The 15196-nt window shown below is 48.4% G+C and overlaps 1 protein-coding gene across 1 annotated transcript; it reads right to left on the reverse strand.

Moving 5' to 3' along the window:
- Positions 1 to 269: 269 nt before the first annotated feature.
- RAB14 (RAB14, member RAS oncogene family) lies at positions 270 to 14637 on the reverse strand. The gene is made up of 8 exons (XM_066562725.1): positions 14472 to 14637; positions 7643 to 7701; positions 6733 to 6786; positions 5122 to 5299; positions 4028 to 4094; positions 3164 to 3251; positions 2838 to 2868; positions 270 to 2221 (listed from the first exon to the last, which is right to left on the reverse strand). The coding sequence occupies exons 2-8, from the start codon at positions 7692 to 7694 to the stop codon at positions 2044 to 2046; spliced, it is 648 nt and encodes a 215-aa protein (XP_066418822.1). The 5' UTR covers positions 7695 to 7701; positions 14472 to 14637; the 3' UTR covers positions 270 to 2043.
- Positions 14638 to 15196: the final 559 nt, after the last annotated feature.

The raw sequence follows: 15196 nt of genomic DNA on the forward strand, positions 1-15196 counted from the left end.
CTCAGTCTTGCCCTTTCTCATCCTCTTTAAAGATAACATTTTTCTATGCAGCCATTGTCAAAGTTCACTGGGAACAAACACACCCAGCCCTGCTTGTCTTCGAGAGCAGCTCTGGAAGCCACTGGCAGATTCCTCTGGGAAACCCTCTGACATTTGAACAAGAAAGGCCCAGGGTGAAGGCTGAGCACAACTCCCAGCACTCCAAGGAGCTCTCTCCCCTCAGGTCCCACCCTCAGCACAGAGGTCCAGAGCAAGTAACACACAGCAGGGAGGTTTATCTAGATACAGGTACTTTATTTACAAATATTTAGATTAATAGCATTGTTACATCAAATGAGGAGTACAGCAGTCCAAACAGATCCTTTCTGTGACAGAAACAATGAGACCTACTGTAACTTACTCTGGGAGTACAGGTATTGCACCTCAACAAGCTGTAGTCATTACAACACTGACTTCACATCAGCAGCAGGTCGTGGTCCCTGGGCAAACCCTGGTGCAGCCTTGGGTTAAGCAGGATGCAGGAGCTGGAGATCTTGAACATACCCATCTACTGAGGAACAGGAGTTAAAAAAGGACTAACCAGACAAACAAAGGGACAGCACACGAGTTACCCAAATCCTATTGTCTGCACATTCCAGTTTTGGCTTTTATTTAACATTGACTGTACAATACTCTGGTACCACTTGTTACTTACAAGTCTGAACATTGTAGAGTTTTAGTGTCTAGAGAGGGATTTTCAGACTACTTTGTATTTGAAACGCTGCAGTAAGCCTGAAGTGGGACACAGGATTGTGGTTAAGCACCTACCCCCTTCCATTTTAAAACCTTGTGCTGTTTTCCAAGTGAAGCTGCACAAGGAGCCACAGTAAAACCCCACATGAGTGCAGCAACACCCCCGCAGGCAGGGTCACCACGTGACACCCCCTCACACACAGGCCAGGCCGTGGCACCCCAGGAAGGATGTACTTGAAAGCTTGAAGCAAAACCCTTAAAAAAAACCCCTCACACAGCACTGTTAAAAAATACAAGAGTAGTTAAAAATCCCTAGAGAGCACATGTTGTTCCAACTGTCCAGTTCAGCCTCTGCCCAGTCCCAAAGTTACAGGTACAAAAGCGGGAGGTGTGCGAGAGCCCGGCCACGGCTGAAGCCCGAGAATGCCAAAGAGAAGCAGGCAGAGAGCACTGCTGAGTGCAGAGGGGAGCATTGCACAGTGCAGAATGAGAGCCACACCCCACTAGTGTTAATGTCTGTGTCCCCAGCACCGTGGGGACCCCGCAAGTGACACCCAGCAGCTGCAGCCCCAGCTGGGCTGTGCTGCCACGGGGGCGCAGAGAGCTCAGACTGTACAAACGGGGGGTTCTTACACACTGCTCTAATGCCAGGCATCATTTTCTTCATTAAAATCATATACACAGGATGTATTTAACTGTTAGCTCAGTTCCTTCAAATTTTATACATATTTACGTTCTGTTAACAAAGGTAAAGGATAAAAGTGGCAAAAGAATGACGTAAAGCTATTGAGCACAAGAATGAACAGATCGCTTCCCTGCGCCACCCCGACCCCAGCACATCCCACAGGGAATTCTTTCAACAAAAGCACATCATTACAGAGCCCCTCGCTACCATCAGAAGTCATTTCACAGCAAAAACTTATCCTTTACTACTGACAGCTCGAACAGTTAGAGGTGGGGAAGAAAGGCCAAAGAACCATAAAATAAACCATACAAGACAAAGCCCTGCAAAAGTGTAAAATCAGGAGTCCAGCATCAGTGCTCAGTTTAAATTATGTATCGGTGACACTATCACAAGGACAATCAAGGAAAAAAAAACTTCTAGATTTACCATGCAGGAGAGGTTTTATTACTCTACTTGCCTTTGATAACCTGATTACATCTAAAGTTGTTTAGCAGTTTAGTACTGTGTTAAACTTGTCTCGGAGTTTTAATTAAACCCAGTAAGATGTACAGAAGATGGGGAAGCGGTCAAAAGCACCACTCCCTAGAGCCAGAGGTGAGGGGTCAGGAGGAGCCACGGAGGGGTCACTAGCAGCCACAGCCTTCTCTCTGGGGCTGGGGTTCGCTCGTTAGCCGCCCCCCCTGCGGGGCTGACGGTTTGTGCTGTACGCCCGACTCGGCCGCGTTCAGGTCCAGGCTTCCGTCCTGGATGTTCTGGTAGATTTTCTTGGCAGCCTCCAGGAACGCGTCCTCCACGTTCTCTCCACTGCAAGAGAGCGGCAGGAGTTACTGGGGCTGCAGTGCTGCTCCCAGAGGGAGCTGGGCAGGCACTGTGCCCTCCTCCTCAGCCCAACAGCCCAGCCCTGGCACAGGGCAGGCCCTCCCTGGCCATGACAGCCCTGTCAGGCTGTGTAAAATTTGTGCCAAAGAACTGAGGAGCAAAAATAAGCCAAGGCATCAAGCCACGTGCACAGGGCAGTTCTGACAGAGGCTTAAAGCCAAGGGAGCCTTACACCATGAATCAGAACCTCTTTCTGTTACCAAGTTCTGTTCTGGCAGGTGCCAGTGGGAGCCACATTCCCTGGTGGCCGTGGGGATCCCCAGTGACACAGCCAGCCCCAAGCATGGCTCAGCAATTCTTCAGTAAATGGAGGGGCTGGTCATTGCCTACAGACCAAAGCTGCAGCTCTGAAGAGCCAGGGCAAGGAACCCTTTACACACTGAACACATTCCACACTCAAATAAGGCCTGAAACCCAAATCAGTTCATTTGAATTCAACCAGTCTTTGCCTGAAATGCAGCCAGAGCTCTCAGTTCCAAGTTACTTTCAAGCCACAACAAACAGACCAATCTGAACATCATCACAGCCAGAAGTCACTTACGTTTTTGCACTTGCTTCAAGGAACAATAAACCTGTTCAGAGACAGAGGTTGAACAGTCAGTGCACAGCACACCTCAGAGAGCCCCAAGTCAGACACACAGCGACCTTCCCCTTACATGCAAGACACTATTTTAGCTTTTGTGACTACGTTAAGGCATCAACACAAGCTGACTTCTAGAACTACACAGTCACCAGACTGCCTGAGGCACAGCAGGAGTTTGTACATACAACTCCATCACTCTGGAAGTGTAAGCTTGCAGCTACCAATGCTGAGGATTCACTTTAACATCACTATCTTGTAGGAAAGTACCAGAGAAAAAAACACACCATTTTCTTCAGCAAATTGTTTGGCTTCTTCATATGTAACATCCCTCTGTGCTTCCAGGTCTGCTTTGTTTCCTATGAGGATTATCACCTGGGTCAGGAGAGAAAAAGTTAGTCTGGGAAAAAGCTTAGGAGCCTTTTCACTGCCACTTTCATTATTAATGAGACTTTTTAAAAACCCAACGGGAAATAGGCAGAGCAGATTATCTACAGAAGCCTTCAGGAGAACTCTGCTCCAGCATTCCCCACTCTGGGAAAGCAGGAACAGCATCTCCAGCTGCCACTTTCCAAGGCTTTAGGGTGTTCTCATGAGATGAGGTCCTAAAAAGCTGCTCTTTACTCATGAGAGCTGCACCTTGAGCCACTTGCTGTATTTAACCACCAGACAGAATCTTTAGAGTTTTCTCATCAGTTTGGTGCTAAGTATTTTAGAGGCATTCAGGAACAGGCTGAAGAACAACAGCTCTGTGCTATGGGCAGAGAGACCCAGAAGGATCTTCCTCCAAAACCTGGTCAGCTTTTGCTGGAGATCCAATTTACATTCCAGCCTAAGGACAGCATTCACCTCATTACTGACACAAAGCAAGGAGGAGTAACACAATCAAGGCTGGTCCAGATTTCATCCCAATTTTGCCTCCAACTGCTTCAAACAGACCCTGAAAGGTGAGTGGCACAAGAAGACTTTCAGAGGAAGCCCTTGTGCTGCAGCAGGGAAGTGAATCACTGCACTCTGCACATGGGGACAGGAGCAGTGCAGAAAGCACAGGCAGCTCGTGCAGAGACCACTGCAGTGCTTGGGTCTGAGCCTCCCACCACCTGCTCAGGGAGAAGCAATCTTGCTTTTAAGCTAAATGAAGTCTAACTTACAGTATTTGGATTGGTGAGGTTCCTTGCATCTGTCAGCCAGCTGCTTAAGTGATTATATGTACTTCTTCTGCAAAGAATCAAGAGAGGACACTTTTAGCCTTTTATAAAATATTTAAGTGCCAACAGCACAGTCAGCATCCAAACACAGCAACATCCATCATCCCTGCTCTTCTCCCCACCTCAAGACAGACAAAACAGCAGCAGTGTGGACTCAGACCACAAATTCAAGTCAACTTTAAACCCTTGGAGCAGCTCTTACACTGCCAGTGGAAAGCCAGACCAGTTCCCACTGCTAGCACACAGCTCTGCACACAGACAAGGCTGGTGCTGTTTCCAACAGAACATGTTAAAGGTTTCCTGTCAAATACTCTTACAGAACACAGTGCAGCAGAACAGCACTTCAGTAACAAACTGCAGAAAGTCATGTTTTACTCAAGATTTACACAAACAGAAAATACACCTACATATGCAGGAAAAAACAAAGAGGTGCCTGAAGAACATCAAGAACAGCCCCAGAGGAAGATGAAAGATGTGTGAAAGCAAAAGTACTTCATGTTGCATGTGATGCATTATTGTTTGAGCAGCACCTTTAGCTGTCAGCTCTAGAGGAAGGCAGGGCAGGGTGGCTGCTGTGCAGTGCAGGTGCTGGGGAGGAGGCTCAGGTCAGGCTGAGGCCAGGCTCTGTCCCCACACACCACGGGCAGCTCCGCGCGTTCGCTGCGGCTCTGCTGGGGACAGCCCTGCACTGCCGGTGCCTCCACAGCAGCAACATCCACCTGCTGAGCAGCACATTCCAGGGCAGAGCCAGTTCTTTAAAACAACTTCAACACACAGGCAGTCACAGCCTGAAATGCAAACTGCCCAGGCTCAGCAGCAGCGAGATTTCCCAAGAAAAGGCGCTCACATCACTCCCTGTGCCTCATCTGCAGCTTTTAACCACTGGGGTGTTTAGGTAAGGTGTGGCAGGCAGGATGCTGCACATCCAGACACACACACAGAGCCTCCGAGCCAAGGGACAGACAGACAGACAGACAGACCCTACAGGGCTGTGCATCCCACCCTCAGCAGCACAGCCAGAGCTCTGCTGCCCTTACCTGGTGATGTCGTAGACCATGAGAGCTCCTGCTGCTCCTCTGTAGTAGCTTCGTGTGACAGCCCTGAATCTCTCTTGTCCTGCTGTATCCCAAATCTGTAGTTTAATTTTTTGGCCACTAACTTCAATTATTCTTGTGCCAAATTCAACACCAATTGTGTGGGGACAGTCTGCCATAACTGCCATGAAAAAGAAGAGCAAAGATCAGATCTAGGACAAGGTTTCCTTGCTGCAAAAATATGACTACCACGAGTTTTCCGTTATCTTTACTAGATTTTCAGTCTCTAAAAAAGCATTTTTACTGCTACAGTTCCCAAACTGCATCACTTAACCAAAAACAAAATGCTCCATTTCCTGAGCTGCTGTTAGTTTTAAGAACAGTTATAAAATTCCTTGCCTTCTCTGCTGCTCTTTGGCCATACATATCAGAAGGTACCAAGTCAGCTGACTCCCAGTCTATCCTTGCAGAAGGTTAACTATTTTAATGCAGTAGGAAAAGATAAAGTTTAGGGAATTACCAAGAAAGATACAGTTTAAAAGTCTGTCACGTTTTCCAAAACAAACACCCAAGTTGGTTCAGACAGGGCAATAGGATGACTGTCCAAGAAAATGCCAGTTTCATAAGCAGCTACAAACACACCAAATCAAATCCAAAAAGGCAACTCTCTAGTTATGATAAATTCATGTTAATAAGCTCATATTTGAGGAAGATCAAGAAAATACAGACAGGATCAGGACCTACTGAGGCCACCTAGAGTTAGGGGCAGTCTCACAGCAGAGGTGTTTGGCACATCACTTTGGTTGTACTGCTTTGGCTTGGTGCTGACAGAACTTTCTCCTCATGGACAATTTGAGCATGTGCAAAATGGCTTTTAAATAACTGCCTGATAGTGCATTTTCATTAAAAACAACAGTCAGAAGTTCCTGTTTCTAGTGGAAAACAAATATTTAAACTGCAGCTCCTACCCACTTGTTACCTCATCTCAAGCAGCACATGGTGATGCCTGCACTGAGAAATAGCTCCAGCCTTACTCACTGGTGAGGTAACAGCTGCTGCAGAGCCCAGTGCAACACACACCAGCAGGAACTGAACCTGATTCCTCATCGGTGATGATAAAACAAGAGAAAATGTTTCAGCTGAGAGAGACTGCAGCAAGCCCTCAACACCACCACCCAGGGCAGGCCCAGTGTCCTGCAGGGCAGCTTAAGATTGCAAACCAGGACTCTAAGGAAAATGATTTCTTTTTTTTCCTTTTGAACTCCTTAACAGCACTAAAAACTGAACTGCTTGTGATCAAGCTGCACCAATATTGAAAACATGCAAAGCTCAGACTAAATTTCTCTTTGTCCATATCAAAATCCACAGAAAAGCTGTAAAATCAGATCCAGTCCTCCCACTCCTCACAGGCAGGATTGGCTGGAGCAGGTTTTGCCATAATTACATCAGTATTTGTTTCTGCATCTGCTGAAGTCAAACCAGAAATGTGACCCAGTACAATCCAAACTCACAGAGAGTAAGAGAGACCAAACTGAGCTCATGCATGATGGAAACAGGCAGGGAAAAGGGATGAAAATGCCAGTCAGAATAAATATCATGAACTGAAATACTCACACTTCTTTTCTGTGAATTGATGAAGCAAACAGGACTTTCCTACACCCATGTCCCCTGTTAGAGAAAGAATAGTTAAATCATTGTTGCAACAAGCACATTTTCTTCCTCCCACATAACAAATGGTACAGAGACATTCATTTCTCAGGTCAGATGGGCAGTGTTCTATCCCTGGCTATAGCCTTGAATTTATCAACTTGCCACTAAAGCTTTGGCTGCAGATACAGCTCACAAGCAGGAGCAGATCACTCAAGAAATGGTTAATTTGTATTACTGATTTTACAATTGCATTTCACAAGGTTATAAAAGTACAGCTGAAGAAACTGAAATGTAAAATATACTTGGTGTTTGCTCCTGTCTTACTGTGGTAAGAACATCAAAATACTGACAACCATCCAGAACACCTCAAGAAATTGCTTTATTTCCACTGATCCTCTTGCACAATGCCAAGAGTGAGACACAGCAAGATCTCTTAAGAACCAACTCTTCCAGAGGCTGGGGCTGTCAAGCAGCCTGACTTAAACCTGCAGATCATTTACACCTACACAACGTCATTAACAATTAAACAATTAACAGCAGGACCAGTTCTTCCAGGACAGCAATAAATGCAATCCCTAAGAGTCCCTGACTAAGCAGCCAAGGAAGCTGCAGCTAAAAGCAACATTTAAACACAACAATACAGCCTGGCAGAGGTTTATGAGCCTCATGCAACGGTTTCCAATCAGCACTCATGCCTTCAACATAAATTCTAAAACCTTTGAGATTAATGGTGCAAAATGCTGCAATAAATGCTGAAGCTGTAGAGAAGTGTGGTGACCTGTGGGGACTGAGGGCTGAAAGCAGCCTGGCACAGCCCCAGGCTTCTCATGGACCCACACAGAGCATCCACAGGTGTGAGCCCACTGGTACTCACCAATAATGATGTACTTAAAGATGTAGGAATAGTTGTAAGGTGCAGTTGCCATTGTGGCACTAAAATAAAAAAAGAGAACGTGTCAGAATTGATACTTGTTCCCTCAAGGCAACCCAAATAATCCAGTTCAGTTCATACAAACAAAAAACCCTTCCTCTTCCTCTCTCTCCCAACCACCCTTCCATTCACAGTTCCAATCTGTGCAGCTCCCCAGTGTCACTGAATCACTGGCACAGCCAGCAAAGTTCCCACACTGTTTGCTCTGAGTCCCTGTCAGCAAGGCCTCCCAGTAGAAACACAGATGATCAATTTTATCCAGGACTTCAGGCTGCTGAAAAGCTCAGTCCCTGCTTGCTCTGCACACTCACTGCCAGACCAGCACTCACCCACCAAAGAGCTGATAGATCAACCCAAAATAAAATCTGACTCCAGCACAAAACCTGGAGAGATTTAACAAAACCAGCAAGTTGGAACTGTTACCTCACACTTTTGAGACTTGCAACAGAACAAAGGAAGCAGTGAGCTTGCAGCAAACAGCTAAGATTTCAAAGAATGCTGTAGTAGCCTTAACTGGGCCTGAGGTGCTGCTTGTCCATGTCAGAAAAGTGCTGTAAGCCACAAATCAGATGTTCAGGAAGTTGGTTAACATCTCTGTGGCTTTGTCAGCACAGCAGTGCTACAGCGAGGCTGCTGAGCCATTTCTCTTTTTTCAAAGGCAGTCAAAATCCTTCTAACATTCCAGAATTTTCCTAAATGTCGAGGGAATTAGAGCTGGCCTTGGCTGGTTAAATCTGCAAGGAGTAAAAGCTGACTTGCTAACTAACACATCAGTTAGCCAGGATTACACATCTGTAAGGGCCAGATGTTGCCAGGTAACATTAAAGATGGGAAATGCCTGCTTTGGTCCCAGGCTTCAGGTTAAACCGGATCCACTGATCAGTTAAGCAAGTGGAAAATTTCTAGCAGGAATTCAGCACTTCCCTTGCTGCTCCTGCAGGGCAGATAGCCAGTCATTACAAACACATGGTACTCCTTACAAGGAGCACTGCTGGAGCCTAGAAAGATTTTCATTAGGTCATGTGTCATTCACATGACAAATGAAACCAATACTGGAAAGAAATACAGAGGAAAGCTTCCAGGCCTGGGACTTGCTCAAAAGCAAAGCACTGTTCCCTGCACCACAATTAATCCCTCTCAGTGAACTGCAGCCGTTAGAAAGATGAACAAATCTCATTCCCAGCACAGCCAGCAGCCTCTGCTTCCCAGCACTGAGATTTGAGGCAAACATGCTTATCTGGACCTGGGAGGGGAACAACTCCCAGTGAGCTCAGAGGGTTTGCTGAGTGCCAGGCAGTGCTCCTCGTGTCCCTCCACGCCTGGCTCAGAGATGGAAACACTCCTGGGTCCTGCTGTCCCAGGCAGAACACAAAGCACCTCTGCTGAACCCAACAGAGACACACACTGTTCTACTGAACCAAGTTTATTCCAAGATAGGAAATAAACTGACAATTTTGGACACTAATTCAGCAAGCAAGCCAGCAGCTTTATTGCTTTATTTCCTGGGAGATTCCAGAATTACAGTACCAGCTTCAACACGTGAATGGTTATTTTCAACAGCAGTAAATAAAGACAAGTCACTGCTCCATATTGAGTTCCAAAGGAATGTGTCACTGTGGAAACATCCAGTCCTTCAAGTTTCCTGAACATCTTCACACATTATGCTCTCTTTCTTCTCCAGCATGTCCCAGCACAGTAACCTGGGCACACAAAGCCCACGTTCCTGCAGGACCCTTCACCTGCCACCTCCTTCTGGGCAGGGCAGGAGCACCACCCTCACAGCTCAGCTCCAGGGCCAAACTGGGGCTCCTTGAGGTAACTGGAAGTGTAAAAGAAAGCTTGAACAGACTGATTTATACATGCAAGTACTTTAGGAGGAGAGCAGGAACTGCCCTGTTTTCCACAAAGACCAGCTGCGTGTTACAGCCCCGAGACACCAAGAGCACCACTATGCACCAAAATCTCCTGTGCATTCTGAGGATGGAAATATCCAGTGACTGATGCTGTTAACAACCCCACCCCAACCAGCCAGCACCAGGAGCTCCAAGACAGGGGACCAAGCACCTGTGTGGCCAGGAAATCTGCAGAAGCCTGCATGCCCTCTCCTCTTCCCAAGAGCAGGAGGCCAAGGAGTGCCAAGTACTCCAAACACAGGGAAGTTTCATGTTTCTGAGCACATGACTTGAGGATATCACCGTGTGGTAAACAATGTTGAACTGCTCTGCTGTTCCAGCCAGGAGGGAAATGCATCCTGCAATCCAAGTCTGGAAAGTGAGGGGGACTTTTTTTTAGAGCATGGACAAATGGGGAACTCTGTGCAGTCTCTGTCATAAACTGAATTTGAAGTGAGTCTCACCTAGATCTTCATTGCTAAATATCCAGCTCTGTTTGTCAGGCTGTTTCTGCTTGCTGAGATATGATCATTTTCATTACGCCCTCTAAGTAAAAAAGTCTTAACTATGATATTTCAATACAAAAAACTACTGGTATTACATTTATTCCAAGGGTCACATTACAGAAAAGATTCCGAAATACTCCAAACCATTAGTAAAGGTCAGGAATATTTTCTGGAGAACAGATGATTCCTTTAAATAAAAAATCAAGTAAAAACCCAAGCAATACTAAAACAACCAAATAACAAATTTTTAAACACTCAAATTCCAATAAGGATTAGCAGGAATTCAAACTGTACTCAGATCTTGGAATAGAAGTGATATTCCACAAGGACTCTGTGCTGAAGGAGAAAACAAAAACTGCAACCAACTAAACACAGAAACCCTGCTGAGAATTCAGCCTTGGCAAACTGACCACCTCAGCATTTACTGCAGACGAAAGAAGGAAGTCCAGACAAGAACAGGGCACGAGAGGGGTCAGTGCATTCTGAACCATCAGCTGCATGGCAATGCAAGGGGCTGATGCCTGGAGAGGCATCACCCATCTGCAGGAACTGGAGTTCTGCCTCCACCCTCTCTGCTCCAGACACGTGAATCTCAGTAATTCCATCGGGGGGATGGGGCTTTCTTTCCTCTTGGGAGAGCAAGAACTGCAGGGCTGAGAAAGCTGCACGTAAATACCCACAGCTCAGCCTCGGCCACGCTGGCACTGGGACATCAAAGTTAACCAGCCGTGAGTTTACTGTTAACAGAAAGCACAAGTTCAGCCTGGGAGCTTCTGGGCCAGGCTGCCAGCTCAGAGTTGGCTCCCTCCTCCAGGTAAGGCTGCCCTGGAGCCCAGAGCTTTAGTGCAGGATGGCCACTGGCCAGAGGATCTCACTAAGCACAGATTTATGCTCATTTCAAAGCCTGTACAATTCATTTCTGTTTTACATTATGACTGGAAATTTTGCAGTGAGCAGTGTCACCAAATCCATTTCCCATATATCAACTTCTTCTTAGAGGCTTTTTTTTTTTTAATAACATTAAAGATGACTTTAATGAGACACCAGTACATCTACATCTCCTCCTCTAATCAACAAGCACCACACAGATACTTAGAAATCTCACCCAAGCCTTATTTCAAGTATCAGCTACATCTGTACTTCCTGAGATAAGATTGTTCTGGGCACATTGCAGTAACATTCTTTATCACAGTAACATAACTGCAAATATCAGATTCATACCAGCCTTTGTGAGACCTGTGCAGCTCCTTCCAGCTCAAGGACACAGCTTTAACTCTTCACTGGGTAGCATTTGCATTAAGAAATGTAGTATCTTTATGCTCAAAAAGAAGCAGGTGTGTTGTGGAAAGAGACCAGAACCTGCATGCAGAGGTTTATTAGACACTGCTGTGGTTCACACCATCAGCTGATGGATGGTCCATGTGCAGGGATGAGAGCTGGGGAGAAAACCACCACCTTCAAAGTCAGCACTGCCCAGCTATTACTGACTCCCTGCAAAGCACAGCACCGTGCAGCCAGGGAAGCACTGGGCAGTTACTCTGAAGCTAAAGGTATTTGTGGTCCATCTGGGCAGCCAGGTGTCCTGTGCATCATTCTCCAAGGATGTGCAGCAGGAAAAGTTCTCACAGTTGAAGCTGCAGATTCCTTGGATGTTAATTAACAGACAACAGTAAGATTGATAAGGAGGAGGAGCTGGAGAGGGGTAGAATTGTGTCATTTCGTAATTGCACTTTTCCCCTGATAAGGGCTTTTGTCAAGCACAGAACAATGTGGTTCAACTGGTACCTCACTTCAGCAGGCTGCTAGACACAGTCAGAGTGCTTCAGCTATGGTCACCTGTCAGATCACAGCACACTGCCGGTAACAACAGTTCTGCTATCCATTCATTCACCCAAGCACTGAATTCCCACAGGTCTGTTGGCCACAGCAAGCTATGAGGTCTGCTACAATTAAATTCCACTGTGGTTCTCTGGCTTTCACACACCAAGGACATTCAAGTCTTCCTGAACCACATCAACATCTCAGTCCTCTTTAAGATGATGCTCTGCAGCCACCCTGCTCTGCTTATTTATTCATTTTTGCAGGCTTGGCTTTACAAAGCCCTGCTGAGCCTGGTCCCTGAGGAGCCTCAGAGCCTGCTGCAACCTTCACACCTGTGTGACACCATCACTTGTTGCTGGCCAGCTCCTTACTCACCCCTCAGCTCCTCCAGAGTCACCCTCCCCTGCTTCCCCCTTTGGATTTCACCAAAGCATCCAATCAGCACAAGACAGGAAATCGGGCTGAGGTGATCTCTGTTCACCAGCAGCCTCTGGGAGCTGCTTCCCAGGATCACTTTGCATTTCCTTACTGTTCCCACCTCTGGTTACTCTTTCCTGACAGCACAGGAGGCCTGCAGGCTCTGGGGCTCAGACTGCAGCCCTGCAGAGCCCTTTTCAGGCTGTTCTTGAAGAAATGCATTTGGTATGTTCCCTAATCATGCCAAACACCTTCACCCAGCCTGAGGCCTAGGAGGTTCTTCTAAAGGCCTTCACTTCTCCTTCCTCCAGGAGAACTTCATTTTTGTTTTTAAATCAAAGCTACATAAGACACCACCACCTTCACTTTCTGACTTTCCTCACCAGCTCTCCAGTCACACCCACCTTGTCCTGGTTGTCCTTCTACTGGTTTCACATCCTGCCTCATCAAGTTACTCCATTTTGCTTCCTAAACTTCCTGCATTTATATGTGCACACCTCAATTCTCCCTAACCACACCCCAGGAGCAGAGCTGAACTAACCACTGCCTATCTGTCCTCATCAGCTCCAGCACCTCCTGCCATGGCCCTGCCCTCAGCCACCCTTGAGCCACCTGTATCTCCTCACTTCTCCTGCTCTCCTCTTCCTACAGAACACTCCAACCTGTTGTGTGTCTGTTCACAGCAGGAGAACCAAGGTCCAGAGATACCAGCCAAGTTTGGGAGAGAACATACAAAACCAGAGGTGTTTTCTGTCATTCCAACAAATCAGAACACTCTGGAGTCCCCACCTAGGGAAACACAAGTCACAGACGTTTTAGGTAAATATTAACTAAGATCTACCTCCTGTTTCAGGAAGATTCAGCAAAATGAGAATCAATCTTAACCAGGTTTCATTAGATGCCCAGGAGAGAGCAGGTAATTTTAAAGTATTATTTACATTTTACCTCCCAGTGCCTCCAGTAGAACAGGTTTGTTTCCAAACTGCTGCCCTTCATAAGAACTCCTCATTTTTTTGTTACTCACAAAATGGAAAAGAGGAACTTCTTCCTTCCACTCAGACTTACGACATTTTCAAATCCCTACAGGAAGCCAGCAAATTCCTTTATAAACCAGATTAAATTGTGACATTTAGTAATTAAATTCCCCAAGGTTTTTTCTTCCCTTTAGCAAGTACTGCCCAAGCACAAGGGCCCCTCAGTCCAAACCATGACAGGAATCAATCCCAGGCAATCCATTCCACAGGATAACATCTGTAAAAGATGTGGTGACTTGGGGTTTGATATGGGTTAGGATACAGCCAGCCTGAGTGAATCCTGTTCACTAAGGGGCTCTGTCACCTCTGAAAAACATCCCAACACAGATCTACCCCGTCTCAAAGCAAAAGCCACTCCAGTGCAGACACCCACCTCTGCCTGGCTTTACTGCAAGGATAATTCAGCACAACTCCAATTCAACACAAAGCTACCAACAGATGTTGTAGATTTTTAGTGTGCTGCAAACAGGCAATGAACAATTAGGAGAAATAAAATAATTTCACTCTGTTTAGCCTAAATAAGCTTTGACAAAAAAACCCAGTCTAGAATACTTTCGCTGCTTTCTCAAATAGGAAGTGGCTTTTCCCTCAACCCTCAAAGTAATTTTTCTGTCAAAGTTCATGACGGCACAGGTCAATATAACAAAAGCAGAGATAACGCTGCACATCGGCCACATATACGGTACAATATACACATACACACCCTACGTGCAACTGCAACAGCTCGTAAGGGGGAGATACAGAAACACACACATAAAAATATCGCCTGTGGCCGGGTGTTGGCCGGTGGCGTTGCCGACTGTGCAGTGCCGAGGAGCAGAGGGAGGCGGCGGTGACACAGAGCACAGCGGCCTAGTCCTGCCCGCAGCCTCCCCCCGCTGGCCCGGCCGCCCCTTCCCCTCCCTGCCGGCCCCGGGCCCGCCCGCAGCGCCCGGGGGCCGCACGGCGTCCTGCGGGCCCGCCGGGCCGCGGCTCGGGGCGGCACCGGGCCGGAGCGCGGCCGCCCGGGACCCGCCCCGCTCCGCCCGGCCCGGCGGAGCCCCGGCCCGGGGCCTGGCGCTGCAGGCCCGGCTGGGGGGGCGGCGCTGGCGGCCCGCCGTACCTGTGCTCGGGGCTCAGGGAGCTGTGCAGCGCGGCTGTGCGGGCGGTGCCCGGTGCCCCGCGGGCTGTGTGGCTCGGCTCGGTCCGGGCTCGCTCCGCTGCCTCAGACGCGGCTCCGCTGCGCCCCCATCACCCCCGCAGCCAAGATGGCGGCGCCCCTCACACGGGGTTTCCCCTCCCACTCTCGACGGGCGCCGGGGCCGCACAAAGAGTGGGCTCGAGGGCGCCGCGGCGTAGCCAATCACGACGGCCGCTGCCCGGCGAGGCCCCGCCCACCCTGCCGGCGCGAGGGGCGGGGCAGGGCGGGGCCGGGCGCGGCGGGAGCGCGCGCGCGCGGCGGGGCCGGGGCGGGGCCGCGCGCGGGGCGGGGCCGGGCGGGAGCGAGCGCGCCCTCAGGCGGAGGAGCGGCGGCGGCGCCTCAGGGCGGAGCGCGAACTCGGGCACCGCGGAAAATCCCGGATTTCCGCGCTGTTCTCCCGGAAAATGGCACGGAAGCCTACAGTGACCCACCCGGAAGCCCCGGCTCGCCGGGACACGGTGCGAACGGGAGCAGCCCGGCACGGCGCAGGTACGGGGCTGTAGCGGCGTCCGGCACCTCTGAGGGGCTCCAGAGACCCCCGTGTGTCTCCAGGATCATCATCCGGTGTGTCCCGTGAAATGCTCGAAGGTGTTCATTTGGGCTTTGAATATTTTATATCGGCTTTGTAAACACTTGTGGCATGCGAT

The sequence above is a fragment of the Molothrus aeneus genome, chromosome 19, assembly GCF_037042795.1.
Source record: "Molothrus aeneus isolate 106 chromosome 19, BPBGC_Maene_1.0, whole genome shotgun sequence".
Taxonomy (NCBI): Eukaryota; Metazoa; Chordata; class Aves; order Passeriformes; family Icteridae; genus Molothrus; species Molothrus aeneus.

Coding starts and splice junctions, on each gene's coding strand:
- RAB14 (XM_066562725.1), bottom strand. CDS start 7,694: ATGGCAACTGCACCTTACAACTATTCCTACATCTTTAAGTACATCATT. Junction 2,869..3,163: donor ACAATTTGCTGAAGAAAATG/GTGTGTTTTTTT, acceptor GTCTCTGAACAG/GTTTATTGTTCCTTGAAGCA. Junction 2,222..2,837: donor CTTGAAGCAAGTGCAAAAAC/GTAAGTGACTTC, acceptor GCTCTCTTGCAG/TGGAGAGAACGTGGAGGACG.